The 20539-nt window shown below is 57.1% G+C and overlaps 3 protein-coding genes across 5 annotated transcripts in view; 1 reads left to right on the top strand and 2 right to left on the bottom strand.

The window, feature by feature from the left end:
- The window catches only part of MAST1 (microtubule associated serine/threonine kinase 1), a 30088-nt gene extending 21008 nt beyond the window's left edge, over positions 1-9080 (top strand). For all 3 annotated transcript variants that reach the window (XM_025983619.2, XM_025983620.2, XM_025983618.2), the window contains 14 exons: positions 2062-2200; positions 2314-2446; positions 2583-2748; positions 2849-2950; positions 3100-3222; positions 3722-3831; positions 4433-4611; positions 4705-4952; positions 5288-5494; positions 5615-5844; positions 6167-6289; positions 6408-6544; positions 7448-7635; positions 7739-9080. In XM_025983619.2, the coding sequence (XP_025839404.2) occupies positions 2062-2200; positions 2314-2446; positions 2583-2748; positions 2849-2950; positions 3100-3222; positions 3722-3831; positions 4433-4611; positions 4705-4952; positions 5288-5494; positions 5615-5844; positions 6167-6289; positions 6408-6544; positions 7448-7635; positions 7739-8997 (3344 nt within the window). In that variant the 3' untranslated portion in view covers positions 8998-9080. The remainder of the gene's footprint in view (positions 1-2061; positions 2201-2313; positions 2447-2582; positions 2749-2848; positions 2951-3099; positions 3223-3721; positions 3832-4432; positions 4612-4704; positions 4953-5287; positions 5495-5614; positions 5845-6166; positions 6290-6407; positions 6545-7447; positions 7636-7738) is intronic.
- A 260-nt stretch (positions 9081-9340) lies between these two features.
- On the bottom strand, positions 9341-11932 carry DNASE2 (deoxyribonuclease 2, lysosomal). Its single transcript, XM_025983621.2, is given in 7 exon segments — positions 9341-9542; positions 9544-9881; positions 10276-10473; positions 10565-10729; positions 11071-11152; positions 11257-11434; positions 11539-11932. Coding segments are annotated over 7 exon segments (1101 nt in total). The 5' UTR covers positions 11634-11932; the 3' UTR covers positions 9341-9497.
- Positions 11933-12487: 555 nt separating this feature from the next.
- KLF1 (KLF transcription factor 1) lies at positions 12488-16060 on the bottom strand. Its single transcript, XM_025983617.2, has 3 exons — positions 15919-16060; positions 14315-15161; positions 12488-13153 (listed from the first exon to the last, which is right to left on the bottom strand). Exons 1-3 carry the CDS (start codon positions 16003-16005, stop codon positions 12978-12980), a joined length of 1110 nt encoding a protein of 369 aa, XP_025839402.1. The 5' UTR covers positions 16006-16060; the 3' UTR covers positions 12488-12977.
- Positions 16061-20539: the final 4479 nt, after the last annotated feature.

Here is a 20539-nt window from a genome sequence, read left to right as displayed (position 1 = left end):
GGAGCCCAACAGGGGCTCCATTTTAGGACTCTGGGATCATGACTCACTGGCTACCTCCTTCCATTTGTCCACAATTTATCCATCAGTTTATCCATGTAGCTATTTACTATCTATCCATGCAGCTACCAATGTATTTTTTTCATCTGTTTATCCACTCATCCATGCTTATAATCACCTAAATACTAATTCTATCCATTGCTCCAGTTACACATACTGTGGATATTAAGAGATGCATCGTCTCATGGAGTCACACTATGCTGCCCCAAGCCTTTAGTCAACCACCTGTTCACTCAACAAATGTCCTCTTGTGGTTTTCCTCATGCCACATACTGTGCTAGGCCCTGGTGACACAGTTGGGACCCAGACAGACACTCCTCTCCCTCGTGGAGGTTACATTGTGGTCTGTGTAGCCAGACAATAAACAAGCCAGAGGAGACCAGGCGATTTCACATATAAGGATGGCTTCGGGGACCATAAGGAAGAGGAAATCCAAGCACAAAGTCTCTTAAGTGAGAAGGTGTCTGGATTTGGAGGAGCAATGAAGAGACCAATAAAGCTGGAGCCAAGTGAACAAGCCAAAGGGAGAGTAGGGGGAGATAAGGATGGAGAGGTGATGGGGTTGAGCATGCAGAGCCTTGCAGAACCCTGAATGGCATTGGATTTCACTCCAGGTGCAACAGACATCATCTATAAGGTTTTAAGCAGAGCTGATATGATCTGGTTTATGTTTGAGAATATCCATTTAGCTGCTGCAGTGAGGGCAGAAGCAAGGAGACCAATATGGAGGTGATGGTGCAAGTTTTAAGTCATATACTTTCTGAGTGTGGCCCAGCCCTAAAGTCTCATTTGGAAGTGAATTCAGCTTGGTTCTCATCATAAGTGTGTGCCAGGATTCCCTAGGGTTGTGACCAAATGCAGATTCCTGAGCCCCACCCTTGTGGAGTCTGATTTGTCAGTTCCTGACACAGAGCTAAGTCTGGCTCAGGCAGGAAGAAAAAGAAAAAAAAAGAAAAAAAGAAAAAAAAGAAAGAAAGAAAGAAGAGAAAGATTTTATTTATTTATTTATTTATTTATTTATTTATTTATTTATTGAAAGACTTGACTTAAAAAGAATCATGTCACTTTCAGGAATGGCTGTATCTGGGTGCTCAAACCATGTCACCAGGAATCTCTTCATCTCTTGACTCTGCTCTTGCATGTGTGGACTTCCTTCTAGACAGGCCCTGGTATAGCAGAGTTGCCACCCAGGAGATCCCAGTTTATATCCTATGAGTTTAGTAATATTTGTGACAATAGAAGGGAAAATCTGAGGGCTGGTTCACTGAAGCGACTTGGGTTACACGCTAACCTAGAGTCTGCACCTGGAAGAAAATCTGGCCCTTGTAAGAGAAGTTAGGAATAGACTTAGGAGACTAAAATAGGAATGCTGTTTACAGTAAACTTAGTAGGGGCCAGGAGTCTACATTTTAAGGCCCTAGGGCCTCAAGATTCACACTCCAGGAGATCAAGACTCATGCTCCTAGACTCAGTCAATAAGCAGGCAGGCTTTTTATTCTCTTCTTTTTTTAAAAGATTGTATTTATTTGAGAGAGAACCTGATGGGGGCAGGGGAGGGGTGGAGGAAGAGGGAGAAGCAGACTCCCCACTGAGTAGGGAGCCTGACGACATGGGGTGCAATCCCAGGACCTCCGAGATCATGACCTAACCCACAGGCAGACACTTAACCTACTGAGCCACCCACACACCTCCAGGCTTTTATTCTGACCAGATCTCACCTCCACCATCAACTCCTCACCACCTGACTCAACCTCTCTCTGAGCCTCAGTCTCCTCATGTATGAAATTGGCTGATCAGATTAACTTTGGAGGCTAAGAGGAAGAGAGAAGCCTGGTAGAGAGCACTCTGCATGTGACCTGGGGAGGGGAGGCGCCTCTCTGAGCCTCAGTTTTCCTTAGCTGTAAAATGGGAACAATGTGAGGTGAGGACCTGCTGCGTGTTGAGTGCTCAGCTCCAGGCTGAGGGTGCCTCCGTCTTCACGTGGGCCAACTCCTTCCCCCACAGGGGGGGACTGTGCCACCCTGCTGAAGAACATCGGGGCACTGCCCGTGGAGATGGCCCGCATGTACTTCGCTGAGACCGTGCTGGCACTGGAGTACTTGCACAACTATGGCATCGTGCACCGGGACCTCAAGCCTGACAAGTGAGCCTTTCCCATCACTTCCTTCCTGCCCCTCGGGAAGCCCTGGCATGAAAGGGCCAGGAGTGAAGTGGACACAGGCATCACTTCTGAGACCCGCCCCCTCCCCATTGCAGCCTACTCATCACCTCTATGGGGCACATCAAGCTCACGGATTTTGGCCTCTCCAAGATGGGGCTTATGAGCCTCACCACCAACCTGTACGAGGGCCACATTGAGAAGGACGCCCGGGAATTCCTGGACAAACAGGTGTGTGTGCGGGCATGGGGGTCACCGTGGGTGGAGTGACCCCACAGAACTGCGGGGCCCAGGGCCTGGTGGGGGGCTCGGCTCTCCCTCGAGGCCCCTCCCGCGGCCAGGGCGCAGGCTGACGGCCTGCCCCCAGGTGTGTGGGACCCCAGAGTACATCGCACCCGAGGTCATCCTGCGCCAGGGATACGGCAAGCCGGTGGACTGGTGGGCCATGGGCATCATTCTTTATGAGTTCCTGGTGGGCTGCGTACCCTTCTTTGGAGACACGCCCGAAGAACTCTTTGGACAGGTCATCAGTGGTGCGTGCCTCTGTGGGGGGCAGGCAGGTGGCATGGGTACATGGGTCAGGCCAAGGCCTGTGGACTCCAAAAGCGACCCCCAGCTCTGCCTTTTCTGCAGATGACATCCTGTGGCCAGAAGGGGACGAGGCCCTGCCCACAGACGCCCAGCTCCTGATATCCAGCCTCCTGCAGACCAACCCCCTGGTCCGGCTGGGGGCAGGTAAGGGGTCTGCCTTTCAGAGAAACTAAGGAACTGGGGGTCATGGCTGGAGAGTAGGACTCCAAGCCCAAGTGGTCTGGGGTTCTCTCTGCTGGACTGGACGGTCTCTGGAATTCCCTCCCCTCGCCCCTCCCCCACTCCCTCCCCAGGTGGTGCCTTTGAGGTGAAGCAGCACAGTTTCTTCCGAGACCTGGACTGGACAGGACTGCTGAGGCAGAAGGCCGAGTTCATCCCCCACCTGGAGTCTGAGGATGACACGAGCTACTTCGACAGTGAGCAGGGCCAGGGGGTGGGATCCGGTGAGAGGGGCCCTGGGACCCCAGCTGGTTAGGGGACCTCCTGGAGGGGGCGTGACTGCTCGGAGGCGTGGCTGGCATAGAGGCGGGGCTCAGCCTGAGAAGCCGGGAAGAAACCAGTTTGGGGTAGGGACCCGGCCTGGACTGGGGTGAGTCCTTAGGTTGGGCCTGCGCCTGGGCCTGGTCTGGTGCAGGGTGCTAGGACCCAGAACGAGCGCCAGCACGCGGTGGGGCGGGGCTGCCCGGGGCAGAGTCGGGGTTGCCACTGCCACAGGTGGGATCTGGAGCGGAGGCTTCTCCGGGAGCCTCGGAGGGTGCAGCTGCGACCCAGCCTGGGGGAGGGGCGGAATCGGACCGAGGATGGGCCAGGGGCCTGGCGGGGGGCCTGCAGCCGGGCTGGAACGCGGGTCCGGTGGGGGTGTGATCTGAGGAGCGGACCCTTGCCTGCGGTTATGGCCCTCCCCCCAATCCTCAGCCCGCTCGGACAGGTATCATCACGTGAACTCCTATGATGAGGATGACACGACGGAAGAGGAGCCCGTGGAAATCCGCCAGTTCTCCTCTTGCTCCCCGCGCTTCAGCAAGGTGGGCCAAGGCTGGGCCAGGGGTGCGGTGAGACGGGGGCGGGGCCTGGGCGGAGGCGGGGCTGAGGAGACAGGGGAGCCGGGTCCCAGGCCGGAGATGTCAAGCCGGGGAATTACCGAGGGGGCAAGAGATCTGGGCGTGAGAAGCCCTGCCGGGGAGGCAGCATGGGGGTCTTGGGACTGGCCGTGGCAAGGAGTTGCATCTGACGGGAACCTGGACGGATGTGCCGAGGAGGCCCGCGGTGGGGCGGGGCTGGTCCTGGCCCGAAAGAGCAGCGGGGCCGGGGCGAGCTCGGAAGGCTGGGCTAGATCTCGCTTTGAGGAACAGCGCGTAAGGGGTTCAGAGCCTAGTCTGGGCGAGAATAGACGTAAGTGGGTGAAGCAAGGGGAGCCTATTCTCGAGGGCCTGGGCAGGGCAGGGCCTCACTGGAGTGGGGCGTGAGTTGAAGAATGTAGGTGGTCGGGGTACTTCTCAGAATCGGGCGGGGCCCGGCCTTGGGGGCGGAGCGTAGTGTGGGCGGGTCCAGCAGCGGGAAGCGGATTGGCTCGGGAGCGAAGGCGGGAACTGGGCCGGGCTTGCCTCCCACCGCCCGCCCGCTCAGGTGTACAGCAGCATGGAGCAACTGTCGCAGCACGAGCCCAAGACCCCGGTGGCGGCAGCGGGGGCCAGCAAGCGGGAGCCGAGCGCTAAGGGCCCAGACGAGAAGGCGGCTGGCAAGCGGGAGGGCCTGGGCGGCCTGACCCTGCGGGAGAAGACCTGGAGAGGGGGCTCCCCGGAGATGTGAGCGGGGGGGGTGGGGTGGGAGGGGGACTGGACTGGGTTTGGGGGCGGGACGCGAAAGGGCGTGTCTCTGACCACTACCCCTTCGTGCAGCAAGCGTTTCTCGGCTTCCGAAGCCAGCTTCCTGGAGGGGGAGGCCAGTCCCCCGCTGGGCGCGCGCCGCCGTTTCTCCGCGCTGCTGGAACCGAGCCGCTTCAGCGCCCCCCAAGAGGATGAGGACGAGGCCCGGTTGCGCCGGCCTCCCCGGCCCAGCTCTGACCCCCCAGGGTCCCTGGAAGCGCGGGGCTCCAAAGAGGCAGCTCAAGGGGATGGCACCCCCAGCGCTGGGGACGCTGAGGCCGGTGAGTGCCCTCTCCTGCCGCCTTCCCCAGTTACCCAGTGGCCGGATAGTGAGCATTTGTTTCAGTGAGCCTCGTGCTGTTTGTGCAAGCTCTCACCCACTCTTCGCACTCCAGCCTGGGGATTCTCATCAACATGAGGAACACCCCATATTCCATGCTCAGTCAACAAATGTATATGAGGACGCCTCTGTATCAGGGGCTGTGCTAGATGGATATGTTACCTGCTTTCGTGAAACTCACAAGAGAGAAGTGGGAAGAGCATTCCAGGTAGAGGGAACAGCATGCAGGAATTCTGTGACCTTGGACTGACTCCTAACCCACTTTCTCTGTTGCAGCTGACCGCCCACACCCAGGTGACCTCTGTCCACCCTCGAAGGACGGGGACTCATCAGGCCCGAGGGCCACCAATGACCTGGTTCTGCGCCGGGCGCGGCACCAGCAGCTGTCAGGAGACCCTGCTGTAGAGAAGAGACCTTCTCGAACAGGGGGCAAAGTCATCAAGTCGGCTTCCGCCACTGCTTTGTCCGTCATGATTCCTGCAGGTGATGCTGGGTTCCACATAGCAGGGGAGGGGCTGTCTCCATCTCTGCGGGAATCAGGAGCAGATACAGGGAGAGATGGGTCTCTGGCGCCTATTTCTGACCATGATTCTGTGTCTGCAGTGGACCCCCATGGAAGCTCACCCCTGGCCAGCCCCATGTCCCCACGATCTCTCTCCTCTAACCCATCCTCACGGGACTCCTCGCCCAGCCGGGACTACTCACCGGCTGTCAGTGGGCTCCGCTCCCCCATTACCATCCAACGCTCTGGCAAGAAGTATGGCTTCACATTGCGTGCCATTCGGGTCTACATGGGTGACTCGGACGTCTACAGTGTCCATCACATTGTCTGGGTGAGTACACATGCTTGGAGTCTCTGTCCCAAGGTGAGGGGTGGGTGGAGAGAAAGAAACACACACACACACACCCCAGTGATGAGGGACTGCTCAAACTGTAGAACCAGGACCTGGATAAGAGTCCTCTGTGACCTGTGTGCTCACTTCCCTTTCTGAGCCGCAGTTTCTTCTTTTGTAAAATGGGGAGAATGATCATTATTTCATAAGGCGCTATGAGGATTGCTGTGCATGCGGAGCTAGGCATTTGGCACATAAGCTCAAGGAGCTTTCTTTGTTACCAATCCTGTGACCCTACCCCTGTGGGGTGTCTTGTCCCCAGCACGTGGAAGAGGGGGGCCCAGCTCAGGAGGCTGGGCTGTGTGCTGGTGACCTCATCACCCACGTGAACGGGGAGCCTGTGCATGGCATGGTGCATCCTGAGGTCGTGGAGCTGATCCTTAAGGTGAGTGCAAGGGAGGCAGCATCCTGCGGGGAGAGCCAGGGAGGGCTGGAGAGATTCTGGGGAACTGAAACAGCTGGAGCAGCCTTCAGCAGAGCATTTCTCCCCTATCTTCCCCTAGAGTGGCAATAAGGTAGCAGTGACTACAACGCCCTTTGAAAATACCTCCATTCGCATTGGCCCCGCCCGGCGCAGCAGCTACAAAGCCAAAATGGCCAGGAGGAACAAGCGGCCCTCTGCCAAGGAGGGTCAGGAGAGGTGAGTGGGGCCAAATGCAGCTGGCAGGTCTATCAATAGCAGGCTGAGGGAACATTTGCGTTTTCGTATTGTTGTTTGAGCAGTGGGCGGGGCTAAGGTGGAGGTGGTGAGGACCTGAGAAGGGTAGTGCCCAGGAAGAGTGGCCGGCCGGACCATCGAGCAAAAACAAGAGGACAGGGAGAGAAGGGCTGGGAAAGCGGGCGAAGCCCGGAAAGGAAACTGTGCCAGGTTTCTAGGCAGGGAGAAAAACCTTGTAGGGGTGTCTTGGGAGGTGGCCAGGGCCAGCATTTGTCAATTAAAGAGGGTGCTGTCCAGGAGAGCTGGTTCTGACCTGTTGGATATATTTAGATGTCTGGGAGGGCTACGAGAAGTGATTCCTACGTGAAATGAGCACGCTAGACAAGACTGGGCCAATTGAAATCATTTCTTCCCTTAGAAGTAGGAGGAGCTAGGAGAGATGGGTGGGGCCACGAGTGTGTGGTGTTTTGTTCAGAGGGTTTGGCGGTTTGGCCTGGATAAGTCGTCGAGTGGGGGATTTGAGTGAGAGGAGCCAGACAAGACTGAGTCATGTGAATTTCTTCCAGCTCGGTTAGGCCGGTTGCAGCTGGGGAGGGAGGGGCTGGGGGGTGGGCGGGGCCAGAAGTGGTTGGGTTGGTGCCTGTGGGTGTTTTTCTGGCTTGGGGTGGGAGAGGCCTGAAGGGAATTGGGGGCCTGATGTGGGAGGAGCCAGATGGGACCAGAGTTCAGGAGAATTCTTTCAGTTTTGATCTGAGGGTTGCAGCTGGAGAGGGAGGAGCCAGGTGGGGTGGGCGGCCCCCAGGGGCGACCTGCGGCCCTAAAGTGGGAGAAGCCAGGAGTTCTGGAACTTGGTGAAGGGTAGGTGGCCCCCTCTTTGTCCCCCAGCAAGAAGCGCAGCTCCCTCTTCCGCAAGATCACAAAGCAGTCAAACCTGCTGCACACTAGCCGCTCGCTGTCGTCGCTGAACCGGTCGCTGTCGTCCAGCGACAGCCTCCCGGGCTCGCCCACGCACGGGCTGCCTGCACGCTCGCCTACCCACAGCTACCGCTCCACGCCCGACTCCGCCTACCTAGGTACGCTCTGCGCCTGCGCGCGGCGGGCCGAGCGGCGCAGGGTGGCGGGGCTGTGCCCTGGCTGTGCCCGCAGCGCGCGACAGCCCCTCTCGCTCACCCGCAGGCGCCTCCTCCCAGAGCAGCTCGCCGGCCTCGAGCACGCCCAACTCGCCAGCGTCGTCGGCGTCGCACCACATCCGGCCCAGCACGCTGCACGGCCTGTCGCCGAAATTGCACCGCCAGTACCGCTCTGCGCGCTGCAAGTCGGCCGGCAACATCCCCCTGTCGCCACTGGCACACACGCCGTCCCCGACCCAGGCGTCGCCACCGCCGCTGCCAGGCCACACGGTGGGCAGCTCACACACGACGCAGAGCTTCCCTGCGAAGCTGCACTCGTCACCGCCCGTGGTGCGCCCGCGCCCCAAGAGTGCCGAGCCCCCGCGCTCGCCGCTCCTCAAACGCGTGCAGTCGGCAGAGAAGCTGGGAGCCTCGCTGGGCGCCGACAAGAAGGGCGCACTGCGCAAACACAGCCTCGAGGTGGGCCACCCGGATTTCCGCAAGGACTTCCACGGCGAGCTGGCGCTGCATAGCCTCGCCGAATCTGACGGCGAGACGCCTCCCGTCGAGGGTCCTGGCACACCTAGGCAGGTTGCCGTCCGTCGCCTGGGCCGCCAAGAGTCACCCCTGAGCTTGGGTGCCGACCCGCTGCTGCCCGAGGGCTCCCCCAGGCCGTCGGTGTCCAGTAAAGAGAAGGAGTCTCCGGGTGGGGCCGATGGCTGCACCCCACCCCGTGTGACGACCCCCGGGGGCCGGACCCTGGAGCGGGACGCCAGCGGCACAAGGCACCAGAGCGTGCAGACAGAGGATGGAGCGGGTGGGGTGGCCAGGGCCGTGGCAAAGGCTGCGCTGAGCCCAGTGCAGGAACATGAGACCGGCAGGCGCAGCAGCTCGGGTGAGGCAGGCACACCCCCGGTGCCAATTGTCGTAGAGCCTGTGCGTCCCGGCGCCAAGGCCGGGACCCCCCAGCCTCTTGGTGCAGACTCCAAAGGGTTGCAGGAATCCACATCTCTGGCGCCTCCTGTACCTGAGGTCCCCCGGGGTCGGGAGTGCTGGGTGCTGGAGGTGGTAGAGGAGCGGACCACGCTGAGCGGGCCTCGCTCCAAGCCCACCTCCCCCAAACTCTCTCCAGAACCCCAGACCCCCTCCCTAGCCCCCACAAGGAATGCGCCCAGCACTGCAGGGCCCCCAACCCCACCTACTTCCCTCTTGGTCCCAGCTACCAAGGCTGAGGTGGGGCCGACCTCCCGGTGCCCTGCTGAAGCTATACCCCCAGCAGGCCTGACCAAAAAAGGTGCACCCTGCCCCACACCTCCAGGCCCATAGCCAAGGGGGCCGCTGGCCCTGCTCTGTACAGCCACCTGTATACATATGTACACATATAAATAAAGTGTGTCTGTGCTGTGTGAGCTTTCTGGGGCTCACCCCACCTCCCCTGGCAGGGCAAGACATCCTGTTTCTGCCCCCTTGCCTGTGTGCGTCTTGAAGGGTGAAGCTCCAGGCCTGATTACCATAGAGAGAGGAGGTGGGTCTTGGGTGGACCGTTCCTTGTGGTCCCGCTTTGGGTCTTGCTTACACACCAGTTGTCCCCAGAGCTTCAGAGAGAGAAGGGCTGCAGTGTTGTCTGGAGTCCCAGTGTCCACTTGAAGAAAAAAAGTTAACAGCCCCATCCACCAATTTCCTTTTATTTCTCAACAGTCCTGAGTCAGGTGTCATGATTCTCATTTTGCAGGTGAGTAGACTGAGTCATAGGTTAAGGCACATAATTAGGGTCACACAGACGTTAAACTGGGGTTCAAGCTGAAGTCCCAACTGGTGTCTGAGCCTTAGCTCTTATATGCTCTGCTGGATTTCCTGGAGAGAAGTTCTGTTCTCCCCACAGGGCTTCCAGGCCTTCACCAGAGGCTGGAAGGCCTTCCAGAGAGCTGGCAGCTGGGCACATAATGTGCCCCCACCCCGGTGCTCCTCTCCAAGGTTCCGATTCATGTCACCCACACAGGCCCAGGGCCCTTCTGGGGCTACACACCACTTGGAGTGGTCTTCTGTGGCACTGAAGGCTGGCCCAGCTGGCCCAGGGAAGGCTATCTGGGTCACATCCAGCACATGCTGGACCCTAGAGCAGTTGGAGGGTAGGATGCCATGAGAGTTTTGCCAGAATTGGACCTGCAGGTTACTGCCAAGGGCTTCTGCCAACCAGCCAGAGTACAGGTCTGTGGAGGATGGAAAAAGGGCATGAGCAGGGTCAGGGTCATTGCTAGGGCCATTTCCCCCTTTCTGAGTTCCGTTTCCTCAGTTGTCAATTCCTAAAAACACAGGGAATGACAACATGAATAACCCTTACCAAATGCTTTATATGCCTCACTTCATTCATAACAATTCTTTAATGTAGATATCAGTATCCCCATTTCTCAGATGGGTTAAACTGAGACATCATAGAGCCAGAAACTAATATGTGAACCCAGGTCTGTTGGTTGTCTACCTGTCATTTGACTGTAGCTCTCAAAAAAGTCCTAGTCCCTATTCCTGACCTGCCCTTAGCCATGGACACACCAGACATCCCCTCTGCAGAAAAAGAACTTTGCAATCGTCAATTTCCAGACTCACCATCTCCAAATTTTCCATATTTGGCAAAGCTCTGGAAGGTGTCCCCTGCCTTGGATGTGAGTGTTACACTGCTGTTCCAAGGGCTGTGGAGAACATGATGGCCCTTGACCACGTCCTTCAGGTAGGGGACTTTCTGGGCGAAGTCTGAATCTAGCTTGTGGTCATACACTAGGGGGTAGGTGTAGGTCAGCTGCCGGCCTAGAGGGCAAGGGTGGAGAAAATCAGCGACTATTCCACATTCTGGCCCCAGGGAATCAGGGATTCACTTTGCCTCCCTGTCCACACTCACCAATCTTCCAGAACTGAGCAAGAGGAAAAGATACACAGAGCAGGGTTTGCCCATAGGTGTGGGCGTTAGAAGGCCAGCTGTATGCAGCAGAGGAGGCGGGTGCAGGGAACTGTGGAACGCTGTGGACCAGCCAGAAGCCCCCTTCTTGGTCCAGGAGCAGCACGCCTGAACCAGAAGACAGGGATCAGGAGGGCTGATCAAAGCATTCCGACAAGCACACACGCCACCAAGAACACCCTTCCTTTGCCCCGGGGCTGGAGGTGGGGGTGGGGGGCTGGAGGAGGCGTGAGCAGTGTTAAAACCACTGTTGAGCTCAGTTTCTGCAGCTGTCAATTCTCACAGTCAAGAAGAAAATGTTTTCGTTTGTTTTGAAAAGCAATGTTAATATAAAATGAGGAAGCAGACGTCCAGAGTCCGACAGACTACCCAGCACTCCATCCCCGGGGAAGGTCAGGGGTTAGCTGGGAAAGATGCATAGGAGCCCGGAGCCCCAATCCAGAATTCACCCTTTGTGTGCCCCCGGCTGGCGACGAAGTCCTGGGATCCACTGGATTTAGGTGGCTGGTCATTGTATAGCAGAAAGGCGAGCTGGGGGGAGATGGACGGGGCAACTTGAAATCCCTCCCCCCCCCCCGCCCCCCCGGGCTGGGCCCTAGAGTCTCATCCCGGGTTCAGCCCTGGCACCCCTTCACCTGGCTGGCGTTCTGGTACAGCGGCAGCAGGCTGCGGCCGACCGCCCCCGCCGAGCTGTTGATGGACCCCGCGCCGTCCCGCCAGCCCCCTGAGTCCTTATCCATGTACTTGTATCGCAGTCCTCTCTGCGCCGCATCCCCGGGCCCGCTCTGGGCTGGCAGTTTGTAGACGACGAACCTGGAAGAAATGGAGGGAGGGGAACAGAGGGAACCCCAGGCTTCACCCAGTCGCGCAGCATCCCCAGGCCGACCCCGGGGGATGGTGGCCGCATGCGCACTCACCAGTCCACAGGCTGCCCCGAGTCCCCGTAGCAGGTCAGGGTCCTTACAGGGACCCACAGCAGCGCGGCCAGGAGCAGCGGGCTCAGCGTGGCCATGGCGCTTGGGTCGAGGAATCCGTGTTGGGACCCCGGGGCGCCAGGTCACGAGCTGGGCCGGGCCGGTCCCTAGGCGACTTTCACTTCCCTAAACGGGCATGGGAACCCGAGCCGGGACCTCACGAGGATGCAGAGTCCGCCCGCGAGACTAGAAAGTTGAGATTTGAAAGTTAATTTGGGGCGCCCCCAAGGGGCGGGGCTTCCTTTCTGACCGTCTCTCCCCTCAGGAAACGCCTCCCGCCTGCGTCGGACTCAACCCCAGATACACCCCACCGGCCGGGCCGGCCCTGGCCACGCCCACTTGACCACGCCCACTGTGGTCACGTTGCTTTCCCTGTCCCGCCTCCGACTCCTTTCTCAGCCAATCACATTTCACATCCCTCCGCTAGGCCCCGCCTCCGTCTAGCTCCGCTCGCTCGGCTACGGTCAAACCACTCTTCCGCCAGAGCTCCTCTCCTGGGGCTCGTGGGTCAAATGCGAATTTGGATTTTTTCCTTTCCTGCCTTACAGCCTGAGGCTCAACTCTTGTGCTCTTTGCTTTTCATGCCGCATGTTTTCCTGAGGCCTCCTGAGCTAATCAAGGGAGCATTTTGGATCACGTCAGGGTGGAGGGTGCTAGGGCTCTGAGGGCCCCGGGTGAGGACTCTGACACCGGGGGAAATGGTTCCGGTGAATGCACCTGGGGTTCAAGACAGGAGACAAGGGCTATAGGTGTGATGGAGAGGGGCATCAAAGCCTGCAGTGCTAAGAGGAGTAGCTGAAGTTTAGATGAGGGTGTGAAGGTGTGTACGGCTCCCAACCTTACCCCCGAGGGTAAAGCTTCCTCCCATCTTCCAGCACCCAAAACCCACAAAATCAGGCCAACGCTGAACCTTTATCTGGGAGAGGCATTGGTACAGGACCCATAACCATTCACAACAGATCCAGCCACTATGCAGAACTTCATTAATCACGGTGTGAAAACCCCTTTCTAGGCCAAGGGTCTCTGGGAAACCTCACCCCACAACCACTCCCACTGCCCAGAGCCTCTTGTAAGCTGGTCTGAGGGTCCAGCTCTCTGAGAGTCTGTCCCTCTGTCCAAAATGTCTGAGTGTCCAAATGACTCCGTTTATTTGGAGGTCTGTCTCGCTGTGTCTGTGTGGCCACTGGTTGTCTCTGTGGAGCTCCCCGTGGCTGAAGACGTGTGGGAGCTTCAAGTGTCTCTATGGGCCAGTCCTTGATCTTTGGGTGGATCTATGGGACCATGAATCCGGGAGAGGGTCCATCCAAGGGAACACCACCCTGTGTGATCTGCTTTTGCTCCATCCCCAATCCCCAGGAAGAGTCCAAGTGTTGGGGCAGTGCTCAAAGATGACGCTTCATGTGCAAGGCCAGGTGATCGGAGCGTGAAAAAGCGCGCGGGCAGAGCTGGCAGCGGAAGGGGCGCTGTCCTGTGTGCTTCCTGTAGTGGCGGGTCAGTTCGTCTGAGCGAGCGAACCTCCACCCACAGCCGTCCCACGTGCAGGCATAGGGCTTCTCCCCTGGGGGTTGGGGGGTGACAAGCAAGCTGTGAGCAACTGTCCGCCCCACCCCTCCCCTGGGCTGCTTCTGCATCTGGCCACACTCCTTTACTCAGCCTTGGTCGGTACTAGGATGAGGCAAGTGAGGCGCCTAGCGCTCAAAATGTAGGGAGGCGCTCACTCTCAGGGGAGGGCTCTGATTCTGCACCCACTCCGGCCTCTGCGATCCCAACCCTTCTTCTGTACCTGCATTTGGCGCCAAACCCGTTCTCAGTTCCTGGACCCAAGTCCTGTCCCCTACCCCACTGGCCTCATTTTCTGTGCCCTATTACCCTGCCCCTGAGTCCTAAAGCCATCCCCACCTTCATCCTTTGACTCTGGCTCCCTGTGTTCCAGCGCCTGCCTTGTACCAGAGGACCCTCCAACTGCTGCCCAATTCTGCCTCCACCCCCCCTTGGCCCTGTCCCCGGTGATTGTTCTCTGTCCCGGCTACTCCTGGCCTCTCCCCCTGCGCTTCTGCACAGGAGTGTACACATGGCCCTTGCCCTCTGTGCTGGCCCTACCCTCCGTGGGGACTCCTAAACTTAGGCCTGACCCTTCCTCCTCCTCCTCGCCTCTATTCCACAGGATCCTTGGGACCCGACTTCTCCTAGGCCCACCCTCCTTTCCCAGCTATTCCCTCTATCCTCTTGGAACCGCCGCCCTATCTGGGTTCCAGAAACTGGCTCTGGCCCCGCCTCCCCTCTTGAGTGCTGCCACGCCCCCTACGGCCTGGCTCCGCCTCCCCGGCAAGCAACTCAACGCTTTACCCTCCAGGCTCCGAACTCCGTCTCTGCAAGCCCAGGACCCGAACCCTCTGTCTTCGGCTCCACCTCTGGCATTCCAAGCCTGTCCCCTCTCCGCGGCCCGCCTCCTTTGTCACTTGCCAGGCTTTCTGCTCTTTGGCCCTTGCCCTGCCCAGATCTCACCCGTCGGCTCCCCGGAGACGCTCCTCAGATTCCCCAGGTTGTCTCCGGGCTACCCCCGCCCCGCCTCCCTCAGTGCTGCCTGCTGCCGAGGTCCCAGGCCGGCTCGAGCATCCTCTGCCCCGCCCGTGGCTCCAAAACTCCGCCTTAGCCCCCCACTTGCTCGGGTTTTTTTGCTCCTGAGGCCCATTCCCCGGCCCGGTCCTCGCGCCCTCACCTGTGTGCGTGCGCAGATGAGCCTTCAGGTGTGAGCTCTTGGTGTAGCTCTTCCCACAGCCCGGGTGCGTGCAAGTGTGTGCCGCCTGCCTCTTGCGCGCCCACGACCGCCGGCTGCGTTTAGACGGTGCGGCGTCCGCGACCCCTCCTGGGTCTCCTGCGGTCCCCCGGAGTCCCGAACCCGCCGTCCCGGGTCCCAGACAACTCAGGAAAGAGGGGGGTGATGTGGGGCCGGGTGCAGGCGCTGGGAGCCCGCGGAAGAGCTGGAAGTGCCCTTGGTACTGCGGCACCGGGTACAGCGGTGGGTACCCGGGCAGCAGCCCGTAGGGGGCGCCCGGCGCCGTGGGCACCGAAAGCCCGGTCCGCGAGAAGTAGCAGCCGGAGGACCCCGCACCTGGCCCCGGGTACACGGGCTGCAGCGGCAATGGCTTGGGCTCGGGGGCTGGGCCCAGGGCTGAGCCCACGAAGGCGTCCGGGACCGGGGCTCTAGGGGCCGGCCGCGCCCAGCCCGGGTGCTCCTCGGGACCTAAGAGCCCAGCCACCAGCCCCGGGCCGCCCACGTACGGGCAGGGAGTCTCGGGCGCTGGCGGCGGCGGCAGCGGCGGCGGCGGGAACTGCACCCCGGAGCACTCGCCTGGCGCCAAAGCGCAGGTTTGGGGCGCGCCGCCCGGCTCGGGACACGGGAAGTTGGTGAGCAGGAGATCCAGATCCCAGGCGGTGGCCGAGTCCCTCTCGTCGTCTTCGTCCTCCCTGGGCGCGTCTTGCGACTCTGGCCTCACGTGGAGGGGCAGCCCGGTGGGATCAGGGGGACCCGGACCCAAGTCCTGCACCTCCTCAGAGCGCCACCACTGGGGAATGAGCGGTGGCGTGAGGCTTCGGTGGACACCGAGGTACCCCGCCCAGAGTTGGGGGGTGCTGGATGCCCTGATGGGGGCAGGCTGGCCAGAGGCTCTGGAAAGGGGTCCTGCTTGCTTGTCTGTCCCCTTGCCTTACAATGCACACTCCCCCCAGCACCCCCAAGTCCAGGGCCAGAGGTCGATGGGTCTGGCTGGAGACCCAAGATAAGACTAACATTATCTGGAGCCACACTCAGGCATGGGGGAAGGGGTGGCAGAGCTAGGCATGGAAGGCTGGGGGAGGGGAGGGAGGGGGGCACAGCCTTGCCTCAGTTTCCCTCCAGACTCTCCCTCTTCTTCCCTGTCACCCCCAAAAATTAATTCCCAAGATTGATTCCTGGATTTGCTGTTTCCCCCTGGTAACCGGGGTTGTCTCACTGTAGACTGCTGCAGGGTTCAGCTTCAAACCTCAGGTTTTTAATTTTTCTTTTCTTTTTTAAAGTAGGCTCTATGGCCCAAATGGGGCTTGAACTCACGACCCTGAGATCAAGAGTTGCATGTCCTACCCACTGAGCCAGCCAGGTGCCCCTCCAAGCCTCAGTTTTATATGACAGAAGTAGGTCCTTAGACCAGGTTCAGACCCCTGGCCTGGCCTGAGGACCCCCAGCCTTAGATAAGATGCAGAGTAAGATGAGGACTAGACCCCCCCCTAAGCTCTACCCACAGCCCAGGACCCCAGCCAGCCCACCTACACCCCGCCTGGCCCCACCTTGAGAAAGTCTTCCTGTGTGTCCGGGAAGGGGCCCAGGGTGGTCAGCGTGCTGATGGAGGGCAAGGCGGTCTCAGCTGTGGCCATGGCTGGCTGGTGCCCACCCTGGGCCTCAGACCTCCTCTCCCTCCGTGGCCTCGTGGGCTCTGAGACACCAATGGCCCCTCAGAGGGCTCCTCTCTGCCCTCAGCTGATTGGCTGCAGCCCCTGATAAGAGGCAGGCAAGGCGGGGGGTCACCATTTTTGGGGAAGAGACCTCATCTCAGCCTGTTTAGGGGCTGGGCTTTAAGGACTGACCCTGTATCTAAAGCCAAGTCAGATGTTCAGGGGCTGGGGGTTCAGAGGTTGAGGGTTCAGGTGTTGGGTAAAGTGAGGTACTGAGTCCCCACAGAAGGAGAAACTTGGGGCCTACTCTTAGTTACCTTTCTGTAGAAAGGGCGACAGACAGAATGGGGGTCCTGGGAAGGGGCTTTGATACCCCCTTTCCTGTGACCGGGGCCCTGTAGCTCTCCCCCTCCCCAATAAACAGCAGCAACCATGCTGATGGCGGGGCTTGGCATGAAGTCCCTGCCAAGCCAAGCATTATCAGACACCCCAGATGTTGTAAGCTGCTATCAGGTGGAGGCCCAGAACAGCCAAAGCTCTGTTCCCGACAAGTGGGAGGGTTGGGGGCTGGGGCTTCATGTTAGGTTGGTTTGAAATTGCCTGGGTTGTGAGTTCTCAGGGTCTGAGCTTAGCTCCGGGAGGAGCCCCTCCCAATCAGGCACTGCTGTCTGCCACGGCCCCTCTGGGTGAGGCTTGTGTGGAGCTGGAGGCTGCCGTGACCACAGTTGCTCTGGTGTGATGGGGCTGGGGCAGGGGAAGTGACCCCCTCTCCTGGGTGAAATGGCATGGTTGGATCAGGCCACAGGAAGTACATGATGATGTGCAGGAGACCCTCCCCAACCCCTGCTCTGGGCCTGGCTGCTGTTTGACTTCTGTTCCCCATGGGGGAGGAATCCAAGGTTCTACACCAGGGACCATTGTTTTACCATGGGAGCCTGGGTGGATGATGCGGACACATATCATACATACATAGTTCACAGTCGTATCCACACACAATAGGCAGTTACATAGTAACACGGATTCCTGGCCCCTGAGTCACACAGACCATATAGTCCCTGCACATGAAATTGTGTATCTATATAATATAGACCACGCACAGACACACAACTTCCAGGCACAAAGACACAGCTATCCACTACATTGGTTACACAATGACATAGTCACACAATCTCTCAGACATAGAATTCATAATCACACAGACAGGTACTGACAGCATCACACACTGTCACATAAACGCACACAATCACATTGACGTGATTTAGCCACAACCGAACAGACACACAGAGACACTTGGATATGTTGTCACTAAACTATAGAAGATGCAGTTACACAACTCCCATGAAACACAGATGTTGCCTCCACACACAAAAGCATGAAACACAGCAGCACACAGCCACTCACAAACGCACAATGATGTAGTAATGCACACAGCTATACATATACATCAGACTCAACCATACACGGCACCACATAAAACCTACAACCCTACATATTCACACCACCTGTTACTGTCACAGTTTGTAATTAGTCATGACTGCACAGCTACCAATGCCCAATCATCGGGCCCACATCCAGTTAACGACAGACAACCATTGCCAACATGGAATCAAACACTCCAATAGTGAAAAAGCACACAATGCTGCCCAGACAGACACATCACCACAGATGCACAATCAGAATTGGTGCCTCACAAACGCATCACACACAAAAAAGGCAAAATATTATCATGTGCCACAAAGGGAGGGGGTAGCAAGTAATATAAAAGCCAGCACAATGCACCCACTAAGATGGCCATATGTAGAGAAATTGGAACCCTGTAAGCTCCTGGTGGGAATGTAAAATGCAGCTACTATGGAAAAGTTTGATGATTCTTCAAAAAGTTAAACAATAAAAAATTTGGACAAGAGTTACCATATGACCCAGCAACTCCACTCCTAGGTATATACCCTAAAGAATTGAAAACAGGTATTCAGGGCAGCCCTGGTGGCTTAGTGGTTTAGTGCCACCTTCAGCCCGGGTGTGATCCTGGAGACCCAGGATCGAGTCCCACGGCAGGCTCCATGCAGGGAGCCTCTGCCTCTCTCTCTCTCTCTCTCTCTCATGAATAGACAAATAAATTCTCTTTAAAAAAGAAAAGAAAACAGGTATTCAAACAAATACTTGTATGCTGAGTTCACAGCAGCATTAGTTACAATAGTCAAGAGGTAGAAACAATCCAAATGTCCATGAACAAATGAATGGATAAACAAAATGTGGTCCATCCATACAGTGAAATATTATTCAGCCAGGAAAAGGAATGAAGCTTTAAATACATAATCACGTGGGTGAACCTCAAAAACATGCTATGTGAAATAAGCCAATCATAAGAGATCATACATATGATTCTAGTTAATATCCAGGCAAATCCACACAGACGAAAGGATTAGTGGTTTGCAGGAGCAGTGGGAGGAAGAATGAGGAGTGACTGCTGATTGGCACAAGGTCTCCTTTTTGGGTGATGGAAATGTTCTGGAACTAGATAGAAGAAGTGGTGGCACAACCTTGTGTATGTGCTAAATGCCACTGAATTGTTCACTTTAAAATGGTTCATTTATGTTATGTGAATTTTGCCTCGATAAAACAATCGGCTGGAGTTAGTGGGTTCCTGGAGAGGAAAGCAGAGTCTCTCTTGGGAAGAGATCTCCTTGGTTTAGGATGAGGCACTAAACAGGCATTTGTGGCTCTAAAATGTGAGGCACGAAGATAAAGGTCTAGACAGAGGCAGGGCATGCGGCTGGGACATGTGCCCTCTAAGAGCATGTGGCCAGGAGGGATGATAGACTTCCTAGGGAGGCAAGGCCTGAACCTCAGTTTGGGTTTCCCAATGGACATCACCCTCTGACACCCACAGCAGCTTCAGGGTAGGGAGCTTTGGGGAAAGGAAGAGGAGAGGGGAGGGGAGAGCCCACTGGCTGCAGGAGGAGGGAGGCGACCAGAAGAATGAGAGCCACGCAGAATCAGGGACATTTCAGGGAGGTGATGGGCTCCCTGATGTGTGAGGAGGAGGGTTCGAACTGTTTTATTTGGACATTACGGGCAAGAACGGCCCAGAAAGTAGGAAGGTCTAGAGACACCCAGTCCTTAGGCACTTGGGGGTATGCAGGCCAGTGATCACGTTTAGACACAATCCCACTGTTACTCCCATCATACTCATTCAGAGATGGTGTGAGGTAGAGCATGATACACATACAATTAGCCAGAATGTTGATGTGGGAAGACGTGTTCCTGGTGGGCAGGGAGGGTCTGGCTTGGGAACCAGGAGGCCTGGATCCTCATACAGATCCCCGCTCTGCACTTGGCCTACTGTAACCTTGAGCGAGATCATTCTGCTTTCTGGGCCTTACTTACCCCACCTGGAAAAAGGCCATGTCATGGCAGAAATAGGCCTTTTAGATACAGAGATGGTCAGGCACAGTGCACCCAGATTCAAATGCACATCACACAAACGCTCATCAAAGTGACCTAGGTGAGCCTAGCCACTCACTCAGGCATATGTTCATGTCACACTCACAGTCACCACAGGTTCACATAGATCAAATCACACTGACACGTGTAGGTACACAACCTCACAGACATACACACAAATATTGGTCAAGTTGTCACAAAAATAATAGGCACACCTAGGGAGAAAACTATCAGAACTCAGAATTAGGGGAACCTTGGTGGCTCAGTGGTTGAGCCTCTGCCTCTGGCTCAGGTCGTGATCCCAGGATCCTGGGATGGAGTCCCACATCAGGCTCCCTGCAGGGAGCCTGCTTCTCCCTCTGCCTATTTCTCTGCTTCTCTCTGTGTGTCTCTCGTGAAAAAATTAATAAATCTTTTTTAAAAAATTTATTTATTTATTTATTTATGATAGTCACAGAGAGAGAAAGAGGCAGAGACAAAGGCAGAGGGAGAAGCAGGCTCCATGCACCGGGAGCCCGATGTGGGATTCGATCCCGGGTCTCCAGGATCGCGCCCTGGGCCAAAGGCAGGCGCTAAACCGCTGCACCACCCAGGGATCCCCTAAATTAATAAATCTTAAAAAAAAAAAAAAAGAAACAAAAAAGAACACAGAATCATACATACAGACACACGATCACACGGAATACCATTACACAGGCTTACAACCACACAGACAAGAAACCACAAAGACATTCAGGCACACAGCCACTGCCACAGTTGCAGTGGCACACGACCACCCACAGTCAACCGCCCCACAAAGTCATAGGCACACCCACATACAGATACATAGTCAGATACAATCATACACATAGATGCAAGAAGCACAGCCCAAGCAAATCACTCCAAGTCACACACACCGTGGCTACACGTGCTTCCTGGGACATGCTGGCAGAGGTGGGGCTGAGATCGCCCCCAGGAGCCCGCCTGCTCCCTACCTCCCGGCCCCTCACAGCACCCATTAGGGGAGACATCAAGGTCAGGACTCATGGCTTCCAGGACTCATTTTTCTTGTGCCTCAGTTTCCTCATTTTAC

This window comes from Vulpes vulpes, chromosome 9 (genome assembly GCF_048418805.1).
Source record: "Vulpes vulpes isolate BD-2025 chromosome 9, VulVul3, whole genome shotgun sequence".
NCBI classification, from domain to species: Eukaryota; Metazoa; Chordata; class Mammalia; order Carnivora; family Canidae; genus Vulpes; species Vulpes vulpes.
The sequence above is the reverse complement of the archived record's forward strand: the minus strand, read 5'-3'. Positions and strand labels throughout refer to the sequence as shown.

Coding starts and splice junctions, on each gene's coding strand:
- KLF1 (XM_025983617.2), bottom strand. CDS start 16,005: ATGGCCACAGCTGAGACCGCCTTGCCCTCCATCAGCACGCTGACCACC. Junction 15,162..15,918: donor CACAGGAAGACTTTCTCAAG/GTGGGGCCAGGC, acceptor CTCATTCCCCAG/TGGTGGCGCTCTGAGGAGGT. Junction 13,154..14,314: donor TCATCTGCGCACGCACACAG/GTGAGGGCGCGA, acceptor CCCAACCCCCAG/GGGAGAAGCCCTATGCCTGC.